Source organism: Sus scrofa, chromosome 2, assembly GCF_054392235.1.
Source record: "Sus scrofa isolate SSC_HxYL_T2T_F1_AM1 chromosome 2, Sscrofa_HxYL_maternal_Yorkshire_Landrace_v2.0, whole genome shotgun sequence".
NCBI classification, from domain to species: Eukaryota; Metazoa; Chordata; class Mammalia; order Artiodactyla; family Suidae; genus Sus; species Sus scrofa.
In genome coordinates this window covers 73,219,975-73,238,420 of record NC_139384.1, presented here as the reverse complement: position 1 = coordinate 73,238,420, position 18,446 = coordinate 73,219,975, and the positions used below count along the sequence as shown (strand labels likewise).

At 41.3% G+C, this 18,446-nt stretch overlaps 1 protein-coding gene across 2 annotated transcripts in view; it reads left to right on the top strand.

Annotated features, from left to right (window-relative positions):
• LOC110259331 (adhesion G protein-coupled receptor E2) overlaps positions 1 to 18,446 on the top strand; it is a 48,182-nt gene that overhangs the window by 11,384 nt on the left and 18,352 nt on the right. The window contains exons 7-16 of one of the 2 annotated variants that reach the window (XM_021083633.2): positions 2,077 to 2,232; positions 3,422 to 3,568; positions 3,656 to 3,702; positions 3,818 to 3,895; positions 4,307 to 4,484; positions 10,880 to 10,987; positions 11,669 to 11,889; positions 12,075 to 12,254; positions 14,837 to 15,031; positions 15,294 to 15,529. In XM_021083633.2, the coding sequence (XP_020939292.2) occupies positions 2,106 to 2,232; positions 3,422 to 3,568; positions 3,656 to 3,702; positions 3,818 to 3,895; positions 4,307 to 4,484; positions 10,880 to 10,987; positions 11,669 to 11,889; positions 12,075 to 12,254; positions 14,837 to 15,031; positions 15,294 to 15,529 (1,517 nt within the window). In that variant the 5' untranslated portion in view covers positions 2,077 to 2,105. The remainder of the gene's footprint in view (positions 1 to 2,076; positions 2,233 to 3,421; positions 3,569 to 3,655; positions 3,703 to 3,817; positions 3,896 to 4,306; positions 4,485 to 10,879; positions 10,988 to 11,668; positions 11,890 to 12,074; positions 12,255 to 14,836; positions 15,032 to 15,293; positions 15,530 to 18,446) is intronic. The other variant, XM_085012601.1, reaches the window with a different exon arrangement.

Below are 18,446 nucleotides of genomic sequence, written 5' to 3'. Positions count from 1 at the left end.
CACGACCACCCATGGTGGTCATGGGTTCCACTCAGTGTGCTTAGACTCAGGGAGCCGTCCATCCGCTGTGTGAGCCCCTTCAGAGTCATGGGTGAACAAGAGGGAGGTGGGGGAGGGCCCAAATGGACCATGAGTTTTGTGACAGGGAGAGAGCCGTCTGATGGTTTGGACTAGAATTTGCTGCCTGAAGACCTAGCTCTGTGGCCAGTTCACCTGGAATGTCTATGCAATCCTAGCTCAGCATTCCAGGCTTCATCACATTCAAGGACATGTTTGCCCATGTTCCGAACATGGTATCTGCTGGAGAGGAGACTGGGCTGCTCTCTGGATTCCTTGTCCCATTTTCTGGAGGCATCAGAAGAGCATCCTGAGTACCAACCTGGTCTCCTGAGGCTCTCTGAACCCCAAGGCATAGACGCCTCTGCACAGGGTCATTTCCGGATGTTTGAAACAAAGATGACGCCCCCATGGCCTCTTTTTGTGGAAAATAAAAGAGAGGTTGACATTCACGATGCTCACGGAGCTCAGTGCCCTGTGATCCAGAACAATATCTACCCTCTCCATCATTGTCAGTGACTGTTAGGGGGAGAGCTGACCACACTGGAACCCTCTCAGAACCCCTTGGCCAAGGAGGGCCATGGGATACTGTCCAGAAATGTGGGACGAGGGAGAATTCCAGGGATAGGCCCAGTGTCCCTGGCTGGCCCCGCCCCTGGCCAAAATTCCTGCGGGAGAAGACACCTCGCGGGACCCTGATCCCGCCTCTCAGCCCCTCGGCCTCTGTTTCTCCATGCATGGCTCCACTCTGACCGTCCGCAGTGATTCCAGTTCATGGTTCTGAGGGAGCTCTGAGCACTGGGGCCTAGGAGGATGCTGTGTCAGGGGAGGGCAGGCTGATGTCCACCTCCTCCCTGCCTCCGAAGAGTCAGCTGAATGAAGAGGCTTCTATCCAAGGGGTGGGTGAGGGAATCGAGTGGCGTAGACTTGGAGTTTGGGGTTAGGAGATGCACAGTATTATGTTTAGAATGGATATACAGTGAGGTATTATTGTAAGGCACAGGAAACTATATCCAAGTACTTGTGATAGAACATGATGGAAGAGAATATGAGAAAAATAATGTGTATGTATGTGTGTATATATGTATATATATATGGCTGTGTCACTTTGCTGAAGAGCAGAAATTGGCACAGCACTGTAAAAATCTATACTTTAATAGAAATAAATAAAATTACGAAAAAGATGTTTTCATCTGCACAGATGGCAAAATAGGTTGCCATTTCGGACCACTGCTCTGGGCCTGACACTCTACTGAGGAAATCAACCCAGGAGTCTGGTGTCCCAGACTACTTGGAGAGAGAAGATTGAGGCTGAGCCCCACTTGGCAGGGGCTGTAGATCTACGTCCCCAGTGGGAGGCCAAGGGCTGAGATGACAGAAATACCTATGACCCATTGCCCAGAAGCACCTGATAGCTGCTCTAGCTACTCAGCCCTCACCCCTTGCAGGTCTTGCTCAGATGTGGATTTTCACCACTTCCTGCCAGTCCAGGCAATTCCTTAATTGGAACCGTAAAGGGCAGAGATTGTGGAGTACAGCCCAGTTCCTGTAGGGGTATGGATATTGGTTGGGGGCCTCTGTCTTTTTCCCCAGAACTGTCATCAAGAACAGAAAAAATGAAAGGGAAAAAATAGGTGGAGAGATAAGAAATGAATACACCTGGCTTCATAGAGAGAGAGAAGCTGGGTGTCCAGGAGTGTGGAGTCTATGCCTCAGTTTGTTCCTTCAGGATTGGGGAGGGGGATGCAAAGCCTTTACCCACCTCTCACTTTGCCACGTCTAATCCTGGGGTATCAGCCATAGGGCCAAGAAGAGCAGAGCTGATTGCACAGTCTTCAGGAATGGCTTGCTGCAGCTGTAGCCCAGCCTCAGCAGTGTTGCCTGAGAGGCTAATGCTTTCCACACAGACATGGAATATGCATCTGGACCAGTTTTGGGGTGACAGGAAAGAAATGGGGATCTCTACTTTGTAGGAACTCATGCCTTTGAGAGGTAACCCACTGCCTTGCTATGTTCCAGATATCAATGAGTGTGGACCACCCTCGACCATGTCCTGTGGAAAGTTTGCAGACTGCCAGAACACAGAAGGAGGCTACCACTGCAACTGCATCCCAGGATATGTGCTTGCTTCTGGGGCATCAATGTTCAGGAATGAGAGTGAGAACACTTGTAAAGGTAAAATGACCCTGCATCTTCCACGTCTCCAAGCAAGAGGTTCAGGGTCACCAGAATCATTCGTGAAGAATCAAGGGGGCAGGGTCTTTGTTGCAGGTGTAACACCCAAGTATGAGTAGGGACAGATGTGCCTTTGACTGTGCCACCTGCACAGAGAGAGGGTGCAGGAGCCAATGGCCCAAATCTTAGCTTTGCTGCATGGGTGAGACACTGGCCAGGGTACTTATTCAGAAGTCACTGTTAACATATAAGATGTGATAGCATTGTGATCTTGTGTGTGTGTGTGTGTGTGTGTGTGTGTGTGTGTGCTAGAGTCCCTATCTTTCACTGATAAAAATGAATTCACATTTGCCTTTAGTGATCTTTGAAAAGTTATATACCTCTTTTTGCCTCAGTTGACCCATCTGTAAAAAGGGTCTAACAATGGTGCTTTCCTCATCGAATTGCAGGAAAGTATCTGAAATCACAAAGTACAAAAGAGTGATGGTTGGCGGGGTTCGATTTATTTTGTTTTATTTTATTTTTTGGCTGTGCCTGAATCATGTGGAAGTGCCCAGGCCAGGTATTACACCTGGGCCACAGCACTGACAAATACTTAATGCACTGCGCCACCAGGGAACTGCAGCTTTTAAAATTATAATCATTATGACCTAATGTACCTTCTGAAGTTGGGCATCCCTGGGAGCTGTGCCCCTTGGTGGGAGCTCAATGAACAGCTGTCCTGGTCCATCCCTCTCTAGGGACCCAGAGAGGGGTTGCATGAGCCAAGGGCCTAAATCCTAGCTTTGCTGTGTGTGTGAGACCCTGGCCAAGGTACTTATTCTGAAGTCACCTTTAACACAGGAGATGTGATAATATTGTGATTGTATGTGTTGGTTTAATACAGCCCCTATATTTCATAGATAAAAATATAAGTAGCTTAGCCCTTTGTTAACTGTATGATCTTGCACAAGTTATTTCTGTGCAAGTTTACCCATCTGTAAAAAGGGGCTGACAATGGTGCTTCCCTCATAGAATTGATGGGAAGTTATCTGACATCACAAAGCACAAAAGAGTGATAGCTGTTGGGGACTGGTTTTATTTACTTTTACTTTGTTTTACTTTTTTTTTTAATCTGTGCCCACCACTTTGGGAATTTCCCAAGACAGTTATCAAACCTCTATCCCAGCAGCGACCTTTGTGTTCCTAGATAAGGACGAGTGCAGCTCCGGGGAGCATCATTGTCACAACTCCACCATCTGCACCAACACTGTAGGTTCATATGTGTGCCACTGCCGCCAAGGCTGGGTGCCCAAACCTGGATTCCAGAATAAGCAAAATACCACCGTCTGTGAAGGTACCTGTCCTGACCTGACCCCAGACCCCACCCACAACAAATACAGACACTCCCACACCTAGTGAACCACTGTCCTGTCCCCCACAGAGGTCTCCTTCCCCACCTGGATGCCACCCCCTGGAATCAAGAGCCAGGTGAGTGGCACACAGACCCAGGGGCAGGAAATCTCTTGGAACAGCCTACCCATTTCTCCCAAACTCTTCCACCCGCATCCGAGCCTCTCTGACTCCCTCATCTCCTTTTCCCCAGAGGCTCTCCTGCTTCTTTCACAGACTCCAGCATCTGCGTGGGAACTTCAGTTCAGCCTCTGTTCAGAGCACTATCCAGGTAAGGGCAGAGCCAAGGGAGGTGGAGGCATCCCATACAGATGGGGGACGCTTTGGGTTGGGAGGAGACACCCCAAAGCAATGGTGCACTGCTCTGAAGCCCCACCTCTTCCAGGCTGGGTGGAATGAGTGGATATGAATTGGTGCTCACTGTTAGACATTACTGTGCACCTACCAATGACCTTTCCTCTTGCTGTTTCTGGATATTGGGTTCACCTCATACTTGGCATTCGTGAACAGGGTTGACCTCTGAGTGACTGGATTCCAGAGGCAAAGACCACCCAGAAAATTCCATCGGGCACTGTCTTTATATCACTCAGTCTCTAGGATCTGTTCTCTGTGGCTGAGTGGGTAACTTCATGCAGCCTCTCTGGCCCATAGGCTGCTGACTCTTTGCCACCCCCCTTCCCAGGACCTCATACAGGAGGTTGGTGATCTGCTGGAGGGGCCCCAGGACCTGGAAAACCTGTCCCAATCAGAGAAGCAGTATGTGGCCACTAATCTGCTCCTGGGCCTGGAGAAAGCTCTGAGATGGCTGGGCAAGGCCCTGCCCATTGGGGCAATGACTTTTAGTTCATCTGCTGGCACAAGTAAGTACCTGGGACTGTCCCCAGGCTTCTCCTCTGCTCATTCCTTTTCTAGTTCCATTACAGTCAAGTGACCATGCTTGTATCTCAGTGTTCATCTCATGAATGAAATAAAATAAAAGGTTAAGAGCAAAATAGGTGAGGGGGATTAAGAGGTGCAAACTTCCCTCAGTTATAAAATAAATAAGTTAAGGGGCTATAATATATAGCACAGGGAATATAGTCAACAATATTCTATGGAGAAAAGAGTTCCTATTGTGGCTCAACAGGTTAAGAACCTGATGCTCTCTCAGTGAGGATGCAGGTTCAGTCCCTGGCCTTGCTCAGTAGGTTAAGGATGTGGCATTGCAGCAAGCTGTGGCATAGGTCACATGGCTGTGGTGTAGTCCTGCAGCTGCAGTTCCTATTGATCCCTTGCCTGGGAACTTCCATGTGCCACAGGTACCAACATAAAATGAAAAAGAAAGAAAGAAAAAATACTCTATGGAGATAGATGGTAACTAGACTTATTGTGGGGATAATTTTGTAGTGTAAAATAATATTGAATCATTGTGTTGTATACCTGAAACTATTACAATATTCTATGTCAATTTTATATCAGTTAAAAAAAGCAAATAATTGAAAAGAAATGAAAAACTGTAAATAATGTACATTTTCATTATAAAATTATCAGATGAAATAATTACAGTGAAGAATTAAGATAAAACATAAGCAGCTTCAAAAGAAAACAAATTATTCAATTTTGAAGCATATAAATTTAGTATTATTTGATATTTAAATATGATTTGTTTTATTGAGATAAAATTCATGTAAAGCCACCTTTTTACCTAGAGTATACAATTCACTGTCATTTACTACATTCACAGAGTTGTACTACCCTCGACTCTATTTCCAAAGTATTTTCATCATCCCAAAAGTAGAGTTGGCACCCACTAAGCAGTCACTCATTTATTTTTTTCTTTCAGCCTCTGGCAACCATTTATCTCTTTTCTATCTCTATGGCTTTTTCATTCTGGATATTTTGTATAAATAGAATCATACAATATATGACCTGATAGTCTAGCTTCTTTCACTCAGCATAATGTTTTTGATATTGTTTCATGTTGTAGTGTGTCTCAGTATTTCATTCCTTTTTATGGCTGAATAATAATCCATTGTGTATGGATATGCCACTTTTTGTTTATCCATCCATCCATTGATAGAAATTTGAGTTGTTGCCACCTTTTGGCTATTGAAGATAGTGTATTATGAATATTGGAATACAGAATTGTAAACCTTGTTTCAGTTTTTTGAGGGGTACATGCTTAGGAGTGGAATCCCTGAGTGATACATTAATTCTATGTTCAACTTTTTGAAGGGCACTAAGCTATTTTCCCAAAGTGTCTATTTCTCCATTTTAGATTCTCAACAGCAATGCACAAAAGTTCCAATCTCCTCACCCTTGGCAGTACTTGTTACTTTCATTTTGTTGTATTTTTATTATACTCATTTTAGTGTGTGTCAGGTGACAGCTCATCATGGTTTATCTGCATTTTCCTAGGGCATAAAGATGCTTAACATCTTTTCATGTCACTGTTGAATATTTGTCTATCTTTTTTGGAAAAATGTCTATTCAAGTCCTTTGCCTGTTTTTCAATTATTCGACATTTGGTGTTGAGATGTTGGAGTTCTTTATACAGTCCAATGGTAGATCTTTTGAGATATGTGATTTGCAGATGTAGTCTCACATTCTGAAGATTGAATTTTCATTTTCTTCATAGTCTTTTCACTTCCATGAAAAATATTTTACATTTTGATTGTCTATATTATCTATTGTTTCTTTTGTTGCTTCTGCATTTTTTTCAGTCATTTATAAGAACTACTTCCAAATCAAAGACCATGAAGATTTATCCCTATGTTTTCTCCTAAGTGTTCTACATTTAGCTTTTAAATGTAGGTCTTCCACTCATTTGGAGCTAATTTTTGTATATTGTGTGAGGTAGGGATCCATCTTCTTTTTTTTCCTGTGTGGATAACCAGATGTCCCAGCACGACTGATTTAAGAGACTATTCTTTGGTCCATTGAAAGGTCTTGGAACCTCTTCTTGAAAATCAATTGATTCTAGATTAACAGGTGTATTTCTGGATGCTCAGTTCTGCTTTATTGATGTATATATCTATGCCAATACAATACTGTTTTGAATATTGTAGGTTTATAGTTAAGTTTTAAAACCAGGAAGGTAAAAACTACAAATTTGTTTTTCATTTTCAATATTGTTTGAATATTTGTGCTTCTTACAATATCATATGCATTTTAGGATAAACTTTTACATTTCTGCAAAAAAATGCTGCTGAGATATTGTTAGTATTGCATTGAATGTAGTTTTCTGTGCACAAGTCTTGAACCTCCTTGAGTAAAATTGTTCCTAATATATTGTGTAAGATTTTTACATCTAGTAGTTCCCATCATGGCTCAGTGGTTAATGTATCTGACTAGGAACCATCAGGTTGCAGGTTTGATCCCTGGCCTTGCTCAGTGGGTTAAGGATCTGGCATTGCTGTGAGCTGTGGTGTAGGTCGCAGACACAGCTCAGATCCTGCATTGCTGTGGCTCTGGTATAGGCCGGTGGCTACAGCCCCGATTAGACCCCCAGCCTGGGAACCTCCATATGCTTCAGGAGCATCCCTAGAAAAGGCAGAAAGACAAACAAACAAACAAAAAAAAAACAAAAAGATTTTTACATGTATATTCATAAGAGATATTTATCTATATTTTTTATGTGATATCTTTCTCTGGCTTTGTTTCCTGGGTAATGGTGGGTTCTTAGAATTATTTAGGTAGTGTTTCTTCCTCCTTTGCTTTTTGGAAGAGTTGACAAAGAATTCATGTTAATTCTTCCTTAAATGGTTAGTAGGATTCTGATCTGGGCTTTTCACTTTGGGAAGTTTTGGTTCCTCATTCAATCTTCTTAATAGTTATAGGTCTGTTCAAACTTTCTGACTTTCTGTGTCTTCTTCAGTTACTTTTGTAATTTTGTGTGTCTGTAGGAATTTCATCTAGGTTATTGTTTGGAGCTTGTCCCTGCCTATCAATAACTAATGATGTTATTGGAATGACCCTGGTGGTTCTGTTATTGAACCAAACTTGGGCCTGCTTACCCTCTCTCAGTAAAGCCAATCTACTGACACAGGGTTGTGGTGAAGGAAAGTATAACATTTATTTCAAGGTGCCAGACAAGAGGTTCAGGACAGCTAATGCTCAAAACACCTGAGCTCTACTGTGGGCTTCAGGGAAACATTTTTACAGGCAAGGTGAAGGAGGGGAGTCTCAGGGTATATGACTGGCTTATTCACAATTATCTAGTTGATGGTGAGATAACAAGCTGTCATATCAATCCTCAGGCTCCAGTAAGTCTGTGGGATACTGTCCTCATGGTCATCAAGTGGTTAACTTCTTCCATTTTGGGGGGTTTTCAACGTATATAAGGCAACTCAGGAAATGTGCATCAGATACTGTTATCTAGGTTCTTCAGAGAGGAACTAAAGCAGGAGACATGGGGGACGGGTCCGTTATACCATAGGGTCCTGCTCAATTTTAGTTCTTATTATGATTGCAAGACTCCTTTCAGCAATAAACATCATGAAACTTTTGAAAAAGTTTATAATACCTGGAAAGTACACAGCACACTTGGGGCCGTACCACATGGGGAGAAAGAGAGAGAGAGATAGGGAGAGAGAGAGAGGGAATGAGAACATGGGTCAGGGTCTGCTTTATTGAGGTGTATAGAGGGGGCATTGAGCTCACTCTTTGTTACTGCATTTATAACACAAAAGCCAGAATTGAAACTGTGTGAAGAGTTAAAACTAGGTAGCCTAAACTGTCAGCTGTTGAAATTAATGAAGACCTCTAAAACAAAGGAGTTTTAGTAGGTGGAAGTCCTGTATATTTATCTAGTTCTCCTGATGACAATGTATTTATTTTCTTTGAAGCAGGTGCCTAAAGATTAAGTCAAGCACTGGCATTATGAACGAACAAACAAACAAACAAACAAAAAACTGTCAGGGATTACATTAGTTAGCAAAATTTTTCACAATTTTGAATAATTCTTTGTAAATTCATGTTGTACATGTTATTGAACTCAAGTTTGGCTACCTGCCATTCAGAAGCCAGTAACTGAGAGGCAAATGTTGGTAGAAAGGAAATGATGCTTTAATCAGAAAGCCAGCAATATGGGGAGAAAGCAGGCTTGTTCTGCCAAAACTAGCTCCCAAGATTCTGCTCAGCCATGGCAGTTTTTAAAAGGAAAAAGAGGAAAAATTTCAGTGAGTCACGGTAGAATGTCAATCTCTGCATGATTTTCCATTATGTCCAGGCTGATTGACTCCTCCTGTTTTTCTTCAGATGTTATCTTGTCTGTGTGGGCTGGGGGTAGAGCACTAGTCATTCTTTACTTATTTCTTCATTCCTCCTCCTCTCCCTCCCTTCCCCCTCCTCCTTCTTGTTCTTCTTCTTGCTTTTTAGATCTGCATCTGTGGCATATCTAAGTTCCCAGGTTAGGGGTCAAATTGGTACTGTAGCTTCCAGCCAACCACAGCCATAGCAATGCAGGATCTGAGCCTTGTCTGTGACCCACACCACAGCTCAAGGCAATGCCAGATCTTTAACCCACCAAATGAGGCCAGGGATAAAACCCACATCCTCATGGATACTGGTCAGGTTTGCTACCACTGAGCCACACTGGGAACTCCTCCTACTTCTTTTAATCTAGGAAAAGAATCAACAGGTTAGAAAAGGGACTATGTGCATTCAGTAGAGCACAAATCAGGAGTTAGGTTAAATGTTACCTGGAATGGATGGGCAATGGGATTGTAACTGTGCAGCACAGGGAAATGTGTATGATTGGGTTACGTTGTTGTAAAACAGAACTTGCTGAAACATTGTAAATCAACTATATTTTAATAATAATAAAATAAACCTAAAAAATGTTTAAGGGAGATAGAAATAGGCAAATATGCAAGAGGCAAAGAGCTGCTTACAAATCCTCACTGTTAGATATCATTCCATTTCTATGGGATTAGGGATGAAGGCCCATCTTCTGTAACTTCTCCATGCGGACATAGGGTGCCATATTCTTAAAGTGGGGGATGTTGACATGGGTTTGTAGCATCTCTTTGCTGACCATCTTAGTTGTTTGCTTATTATGTGGGCAGAGCAAGATACAATTATTCTGATGCTCACAAAGATATAGATTATTATGAGCAATAACGTTAATCCCATTCTCTTGAGGACAGTTCTTGGAGTTATACTAGCTATAGATTCAATACAGCTCAAGATGGAACAGCCTATGTCATGGCTACAGTCTGGTCATCATCCAGGTAGCTTTTCCCCCCTGGTGACAGTTAGTGTCTTGTGAAACAATTCATAAATGTGCCTTGAACACTAAAAGATTCTGCGACTCTATTGTCCTAATTGTTAACTGCTTGATCCTGCTCTTTTGTGACTTATGGAAGCCTGGGAGACTTCAGCTTTTCTATAAACAAGAGGCAGGAGACATGGAAGGGGCTTCATACTTGGTGGTGGTGAGGGCCGCAGAGTTCCACTTGGTTTCATACATGTGTATATACCATTATTATGTATAACAAATATTATGTGTAAAATTATGGCATTACTTGGTACACATAATAACATTTTGCATAATATTTTGTATATAATATGTATAGTTTTGGGAGTTCCTGCAGTGGTGAACTTGACTAGTATCCATGAGGACATGGTTTGATTCCTGGCCTAGCTCAGTGGGTTAAGGATCTGGTGTTGCTGTGAGCCATGATGTAGGTTACAGACACAGCTCAGATCCCATGTTGCTATGGCTGTGGCATAGGCCAGCAGCTACAGCTCCAGTTTGACCCCTAGGCTGGGAACTTCCATATGCCATGGGTGTGACCCTAAAAACTAAAAAAGGTATAATATATGGTTATATTATGTAAGCCTTACCATCAGTTACAGAAACATTAAGCACTATGACACACCTTATCTTTTTAGCTACTTTTTCTTTTGGCTGCATCCATGTCATGCAGAAGTTCATGTGCCAGGTATCAAACATACACCAGAGCATTAACCCAACGCACAGCAGTGACAATGCTGGGTCCTTAACCACTAGACCACCAAGGAACTCTTTGTTTTTAGCTGCTTTTGATTGTCTACTATTTTCACTCTTTCTAAATAAGCTTGTAAAATTGTCATTGAACCAGATTTAACTGTCATTATACCATAATTTTTATTATGTGAATGAAATTGAGGCAGATATTACAAGGATGGTTGTAATATAATTAAAAAGGTTTACTATAAAAATGGTATTATAATAACGCCCACAGTCACAATTACTAATCCAACTCCCTTACATGACTCCCACAACACACAGAGCTGTCACTGAAGGTGCAGGAGCAAGGATACGAGAATATCACCTTGATTCAGAATCAGACAAAGATGCTGCTCACCTGGGATACAGTGCATGAATCTGGTGACCCAGGTAATGACTGAATAGGGGGAGGGTCACTGAAGCTTCACAGTGGGACAAGATGCCCAAAGATGTGACAAATAGAGAATTGAAGCTTAAATGGAAATATGGGCTGCAGAGAGTCAAAGGAAAATGTCATGTCCATGAATGATTGTTGAAAAAAGAGTTTTCCAGACTCAGAGCAGGGTGAAGAAAAGACAAGTTTATTGAGGGAAGAAATGCTGTTAACATAGCTAGCCAACTTCCTGCCAATCAGGGAGAACGGATTCTGGGACTATGGTCATTTCTATTTTCATACCCCAGAGGCAAAAGATAAGAGGAGAGGTCTTATCATACACCTGTTGACCTGCTGATTTCTTGGGGAAAGATCTGATATTTTGATATGCTTGCTGGCTTGTTGGGGGCATATATTGCCCCATAGGGGTGGGGTGAGGAGTGGGCCACATACCTTTCCTAGTGGAGGACAGGAAGGAGTAGGCCAGGTTGCTGGGGTAGGGGAGGGCCTCAGGAATGTTGTAACAATTCCAGTGAGAGTGGTGGGATGATAAGATTCTGGTAATTTTTATCTCAGCCAGAGGTTGAGATAAAACTCAAAGTTTTATCTCCTTGGATTGAAGTCCCATAGGGAAAAACTATCTGAAGAAGGTGTACTGTTGAGGACCCTGAGATACTAACATTAGTCTCATCGTGCAGGCCCTGCTGTGGCGGGCCTTCTGTCCACTCCAGGGATGGGAAAGTTTCTGGCTAAGGCCCCGCTGGTCCTGGATACTGTGGAACAAGCAGCTTTGAATGAGACACATAAAGGCGTGCTACAGGAAATCTATCATGATCTGCTATCAGAGGTCATCTCTGCCTTTATCAGCAACAAGGACCCTCAGAACCTCAGGCACCCGGTCACCTTTATCTTCCAACATGTGAGTCATGGTGGGATTGAGCTGTGGGTATGCAAGAGGGCATGAGTCCTGCACACAGTCTTGGGCTTCAGGCAGCTCCCCCATGGGTTCACAATCTCCCCAGGAAACACCTGAAAAAGCAAGCTTGGGGTGAGCATTTCTGAACATCAGAACCATGAGCTCACACCCACTTCCTGTTCCTACAGTCAGTCATCCCTGGTCCAAGAGAGAAAGTGTTCTGCGTCTTCTGGGAGCATGGCCAGAATGGAAGTGGTCATTGGGCCACCAGTGGCTGCAGGATGGTGGGCACCAAAGACAACAGCACCATCTGCCAGTGCACCCACCTCAGCAGCTTTGCCATCCTCATGGCTCACTACGAAGTACAGGTGAGAGCCCTGAGAGGGACTGAATTCAGTGTCTACTATTGTGTAACAAATCCCCACACATGTTGCAGCTATATAACCAAATTTATTATCTTGAAGCTTCTTCAAGTCAACAAATAGGCATGGTGTAGATGGGCTGTCTTTTCAGGATTCTAGAAGTCTTAAAAGTCTCTCCTCTAAGGCTTGGAGTCCTCCTCTAAGCTCCCTGATTTCTGGCAGAATTAAGTTCCTTGTGGTGGGAGGACTGTCTCTTCTCTTGCTATCAGCAGGGGACCAGACTCAGCTCCTAGGGGCTGCCTGGATTCCTTCCCATGTGGTGCTCTCTATCCATAGACCAGCAGGAGAAACTCCCTCATATCGAAATTCTCTCAACCTTTGAATCATTTTCTCCAGGAGGAGCCAAGATCTTTTAAGGACTCATCCGATTAGGTCAGGCCACCTAGGATAAACTCCTCTCTTGAAGTCAATTGATAGAGGACTTGAATTCCATCTGCAAAGTCTCTTCACAGCAGCACCTAGATTGGTATTTTATTGAAAGCATGGGAGAAGATGGGGTGGGGTCATATTTGCCAATTAGAATTCTTCTTACTGAAGGGGTCTTCAGGAGAAGGGTGCTTAGGGGCTGCAGAAAGGAAGACTTGGTGATAGCAGAGGTTAGAGGGGCTGAGTGAGTACAGATGGGTCAGAGTAAGTTTTTATCTCCTGCCCTGGTCAGATGAGCTAGTTATTTCTCTGGATCATCAAAACATACTCACTCAGGTGACCTCAGTTAATGGGTATTTACTTTAGCGTCTACATGAAAACAAACATGGAAAGGATCCTAGCCAAAGGGCCAGACCTCATAGTAGCTCTCAGGAGTTTGAGCAGTTCTCCAAGGCTGTGTTTCATCTTGCCATGTTTCTAGATAACACAATATTACTAATTTTATTTGTATACTGTTTTATATTTATTGGAGAGTTAAAATATCCATGTTTCATAATTCAAACAGGAGAGGTAACATTGATGATTCTCCATTGCATCCCTAACGCTGTTCACCTACTTCCTCTTGCCTCTGCAAACGAATATCAATTTTTCCTATATTTTTCTATGAGTATTTTATATCTATAAAATAAACATGTGTATTTGTTCTTGATCTCCCCCTTTTTTTTCACTCACACAGTGGCATTATTAACTGTTGTTCATTTTGTGTTTTTATTTATTACATCTGAGAGATCACTCTATTTCCATCCACAAAGAGATTCTTCCATCCTTTTAATGGACACATTGCCTTCTGTTAGGTGAATGTACCATAAATTACATGTCAAAACTCCTCCTAATGGTCATTTTGTTTCTGGGCATTTGCTAATATGAATAACATTGCAATGATTTAGACATCCTTCATTATTCTCATGTTTGAGTATACATTTAGGATGTTTAGTGGGTAAAATTAATAACTGTGTATTAGTAGATATTTCTATTTTCCAACATAAAGAGGCTGTATCTCTGACCATTCCCTCCAGCATTATATAAATGTGTGTGTGTGACTCCTCACACCTTCACCACAAGGTATTATCAAATTTTTGTATCATTACTCATCTGAAAGATTGGAGCTACAGCTCTGATTCCACCCCTAGCCTGGGAACCTCCATATGCCACAGGAGCAGCCCTAAAAAGGGCAAAAAGACAAAAAAAAATTAAATGGATTCGTGGGGCTATTTTTATGGTACAGAAATTAGATCTTTGTTGTTACATAAAAAACATCAAGATTTTGTATGCATCAAAATCATCTGCAGGTTTTGCTGTTTATTTTTTGATATTTTATTCAGAAAAATTTTCAAATTAACAGTTATGTTCCAAAATAAGAACAGTGTAAATAATATCCAGTTTCTCTTTATCCAGATGCACTTAGTTTGAATATTTACCTGAATTTTCTTGATCATTTGAATCCTCCCTCTCCTTCCCACTCTCTTTCTCTTAGTTACATGGAAATGGAATTGGTGGATGTCTTTTTCATTTCTCCATAGACTTAGAATTATTTGCAAAAGAGGTAGGGAAATGTGAATTTAAGCCACCGCTACTGTCAACGTGTAGTAGTTTTACTCCTTTAACAAAGGATCCAGTTCTAAATCTGTAAGGATTAGTGACCAACCAGGAACAAGTATTGCAGGGATGAGATGAGTGGAGTCCATGCTGGGGAGCTGAATACCTAGACATCCAGTCTCCACATACAGACAACAGCACATGATGGGGATGAAGGATGGTGCTCCGCATGGAGCCTCATGACTCTATGAACCTCTCATGGTGACCTGTAATGTTAGTCATGTACAAAAGTCTACAGGAAAGTAAACCCTTGTGAGTTGCAGGGTGTGGTCTTGACTGGAGACCATCTTATCCTTCAAATCCTCCAGAAAAATAAATAATCACTTCAGATTCCATAAAACTCTAACATTCTAAACCTGAAGGAAGTTACCCGTAAGCAACACAAATTTACCTGGATCCTTCATTCCTGATTATTCTTTGCCAAAAAATAAAAATAAAAATGGTGGAAGGGATATTACCCAAGAGCAGGAGAGTGTGACTGTGATCTCCTTTCTGCTGGTTTCCAGAAGGATTCTGCACTGACTGTGATCAGCTACGTGGGGCTGAGCCTCTCTCTGCTGTGCCTTCTCCTGGCGGTGCTCACCTTCCTGTTCTGCAAAGCCATTCACAATACAAGCACCTCACTCCACCTGCAGCTCTCCATTTGCCTCTTCCTGGCCCACTTGCTCTTCCTAACAGCCATCGACAGAACTGAGATCAAGGTACTTATACTGCCCCAAAATGCCACTGCCCTGCCCCAGGGGATGGTGAATTCTTGAAGTCATGCTGCCTTTGACCCCTTAAGAAAATGGCCTGGGTTCTAGGTAAGGTTAGATGGGTAAGTAGCCAACTTCACAGTGACACACACAATTAGAAGACAAACACTCCCTTGACAACCCCTTCATATATATCAGCATTCCCCAGTGGCAAGGTGTAGAAGAGGTTCTGACAGTCCCTCCTCGCAATATCTTACTGCTCCCCCAGGTGCTGTGTAGCATCATTGCAGGTGCCTTACACTATCTCTACCTGGCCTCCTTCACCTGGATGCTGCTGGAGGGCCTGCACCTCTTCCTCACTGCACGCAACCTGATTGTGGTCAACTACTCCAGTGTGAACAAGTTCATGAAGAAGCTCATGTTCCCTGTGGGCTATGGAGTCCCGGCTGTGATTGTGACCATATCTGCAGCATCCCAGCCTTATCTTTATGGAACACCCACCAGGTAAAGGCAAATTTCCACTCTCTTTGTCTTCTCCAGCACAACCATGATATTATTTATAGAAGCAACATAGCATTTCACCATGCCAGAGCATAATACATAGAAAGATGAAAAGTAATAATCCCTAATATATAGAAGAAATGAAAAGTAATAATCCCTGGAGCATCTTTCTGGTGAAAGATGACAGTAATTAAAAAGAATGCCTTTGATCTCTGTGCTTGAAATAGCAAAGATGAAATCAAAGGAAGTACTTAGGACATCATTTAGAACAATCTAACTTGTTTCTTTATCCTAATTCTGTAAGATTTTCATTTCTAACAGTAGAGCTGATTAAAGTGATCAAAGTAATAGATTGTACCATAGTGGAGATTTATATGGTACTTACTTTGTGCCAGACACTATTTTTTTTCTTTTCAGGGCTATACCCAAGGCATATGCAAGTTCCCAGGCTAGGGGTCTAATTGGAGTTGCAGTGGTTGGCCTATACCATAGCCATGGCATAGCTGTGTCAGGCCAGGGATCAAACCTGCATCCTCATGGATACTGGTCAGGTTCTTTACCTGCTGCAACACAATGGGAACTCCCACTTTTCTAACCATTTTCAGATGTGTTAATTCAGTTAATCTTCACACCAATACTATTAATCGGTTACTGTCATTTACCCTATTTTACAGGTGATTAAATTGAGACACAAATACTTTAAGTAAATGCCCAATGGTGCACAATTAGTTAAGTACCAGAGCTAGGATTTAAAATCAGGGAGTCAAGCTCCTTAGTTTGCACTCTTATATTTTCAGCTTTTAGTACTAGTTTAAATATGTTTGCATTTTTATTGTTATATAATTCATATACCATAAAATTCACCCTTTTAACATGTAATCAGTGGTTTTTAGAATACTCACAGAGTTGAGCGGCCATCACCACAATCTGATTTTAAAACATTTTCAACTCCTCAAAGAAACCTCATACACAATAACGTTCACTCCTCATTCCTGCTACCTAGTCCTCTGTCCCAACCCCTGACAACTTCTAAGAAGAACTACTTTCTGTCTCTATGGATCTGCCTATTCTGAATATTTCACACAAATGAAATCATGCATGTGGTCTTTGTGACTGGATTCTTTTACTTACGATGATGTTTTTAAGGCTCATCCAAGTTGTAGTAGCACGCATTTATTATCTATCTTTGTTGTTTCTGTTGCTGTTGTTTTGTCAATAATATTCTATTTTATGGATATACCACATTTTGTTTATCCACCTATTGGTCGATAGGCATTTAGATTGTTTTCTCTTTTTTTTTTTGGCTGTATTATTTTTCCCACTATAAACAAACATGTACACGTTTTTGTGGGGCATATGTTTTCATTTCTCCTGGGTACATATCTATAAGTAGAATTTCTGGGATCAAATGGAAAAACTATGTTTAGCATTCTGACACACCAACACCTATTTTCCAGAGCATCTGTACCATTTTACAGTTCCACCAGCAATGTATGAGGGTTTCAATTTCTCCTCATCATTGTAAACACTTATTTTCTACATTTTACTTGTAGCTATCCTAATGAGTATGGAGTGATATTTCATTGTGGTTTCAATTTACATTTTTCCCTAATGATGAATAATATTGAGCATCTTTTTACCTTATTGATCAATTGCTTGTCTTCTTTGGAGAAATAACTATTCAAATCTTTTCGCTGTTTTTAAATTGTGTTATTTGTCTTTACTGCTGAGTTGTAAGAGTTCTTAATATATTCTGAATATTAGTCCATAATCAATACATGATTTGGAAATATTTTCTCCCTATCTGTGTCTTTTCATTTTCTTTGTGATGTCCTTTAAAGCAGAAAAGTTTTAATTTTGATGATGTTAAAGTTATCTATTTTTCTCTTTTGTTGATAATGCTTGGGATGCCATATCTAAGAAACTGTTGCTTAATGCAAGGGTTTTTTTTTCTGCTAGAAGTTTTCTAGCTTTAGCTATCACAATTATGTCTATGATAGCTGGTGAGTTGATATTCATGTATGTTGTGCGATAGGGCGCTTCATTTCATTCACTTGCATGTGGATACCTGGTTTTTCCAACACCATTTTTTGAAAAGAATATTTTCCCATATTGACTTGTCTTAGCAGCCTGTTGAAGACCAACTGTCCATTCCTCCTCATTATTTAGGACAGTGTTGTTTAATTTCTACACCTTTATAAAATTTGGTTTTGGCCATTATGGATCTTTTGAGCATCCAAACCAACTTTAAAATATTTTGTGCTATTTCTGTGTAAAATGTCCTTGATAATTTGATAGGGACTGCATTGAATCTATAGATTGCCTTGAGTTGTATAGTCATTCTGACAGTATTGATTCTTCCAAACCAAGAATCATGATGTATCTTTCAATCTGTATGTGTCATCTTTGACTTCTTTCCTCAGAATCTTATTTTCAGAGTAAAGTTCTTTTGTCTCTTTAGGTGGGTTTATTTCTGGGTATTTTATTCTTTTTAATGTGATGGCAAATGGGATTGTTTCCCTAATTTCTGTTTCTGACCTTTTGTTGTTAGCATATAGAAATACAATTGATTTCTGTGTATTAATTTTGTATCCTACAACTTTGCCAAATTCAATGATGCGTTCTAACAATTTTCTGTTAGTGTCTTCAGGTTTTCTAGGTATAGTATCATGCCATCTGCAAACAGTAATAATAATTTAACTTCTTCCTTTCCAATTTGAATTCCTTTTATTTCTTTTTCTTCTCTGATCACTGTGGCTAGAACTTCCAAAACTATGTTTAATGGTAGTGACAGAGTTCACATCCTTGTCTTATTCCTGATATTAGCAGGAATTCTTTCAGCTTTTCACAATTGAGAATGATGTTAGCTCTGGGTTTGTCATATATGGCGTGTATTATGTTGAAGTAGGTTCTTTCTATG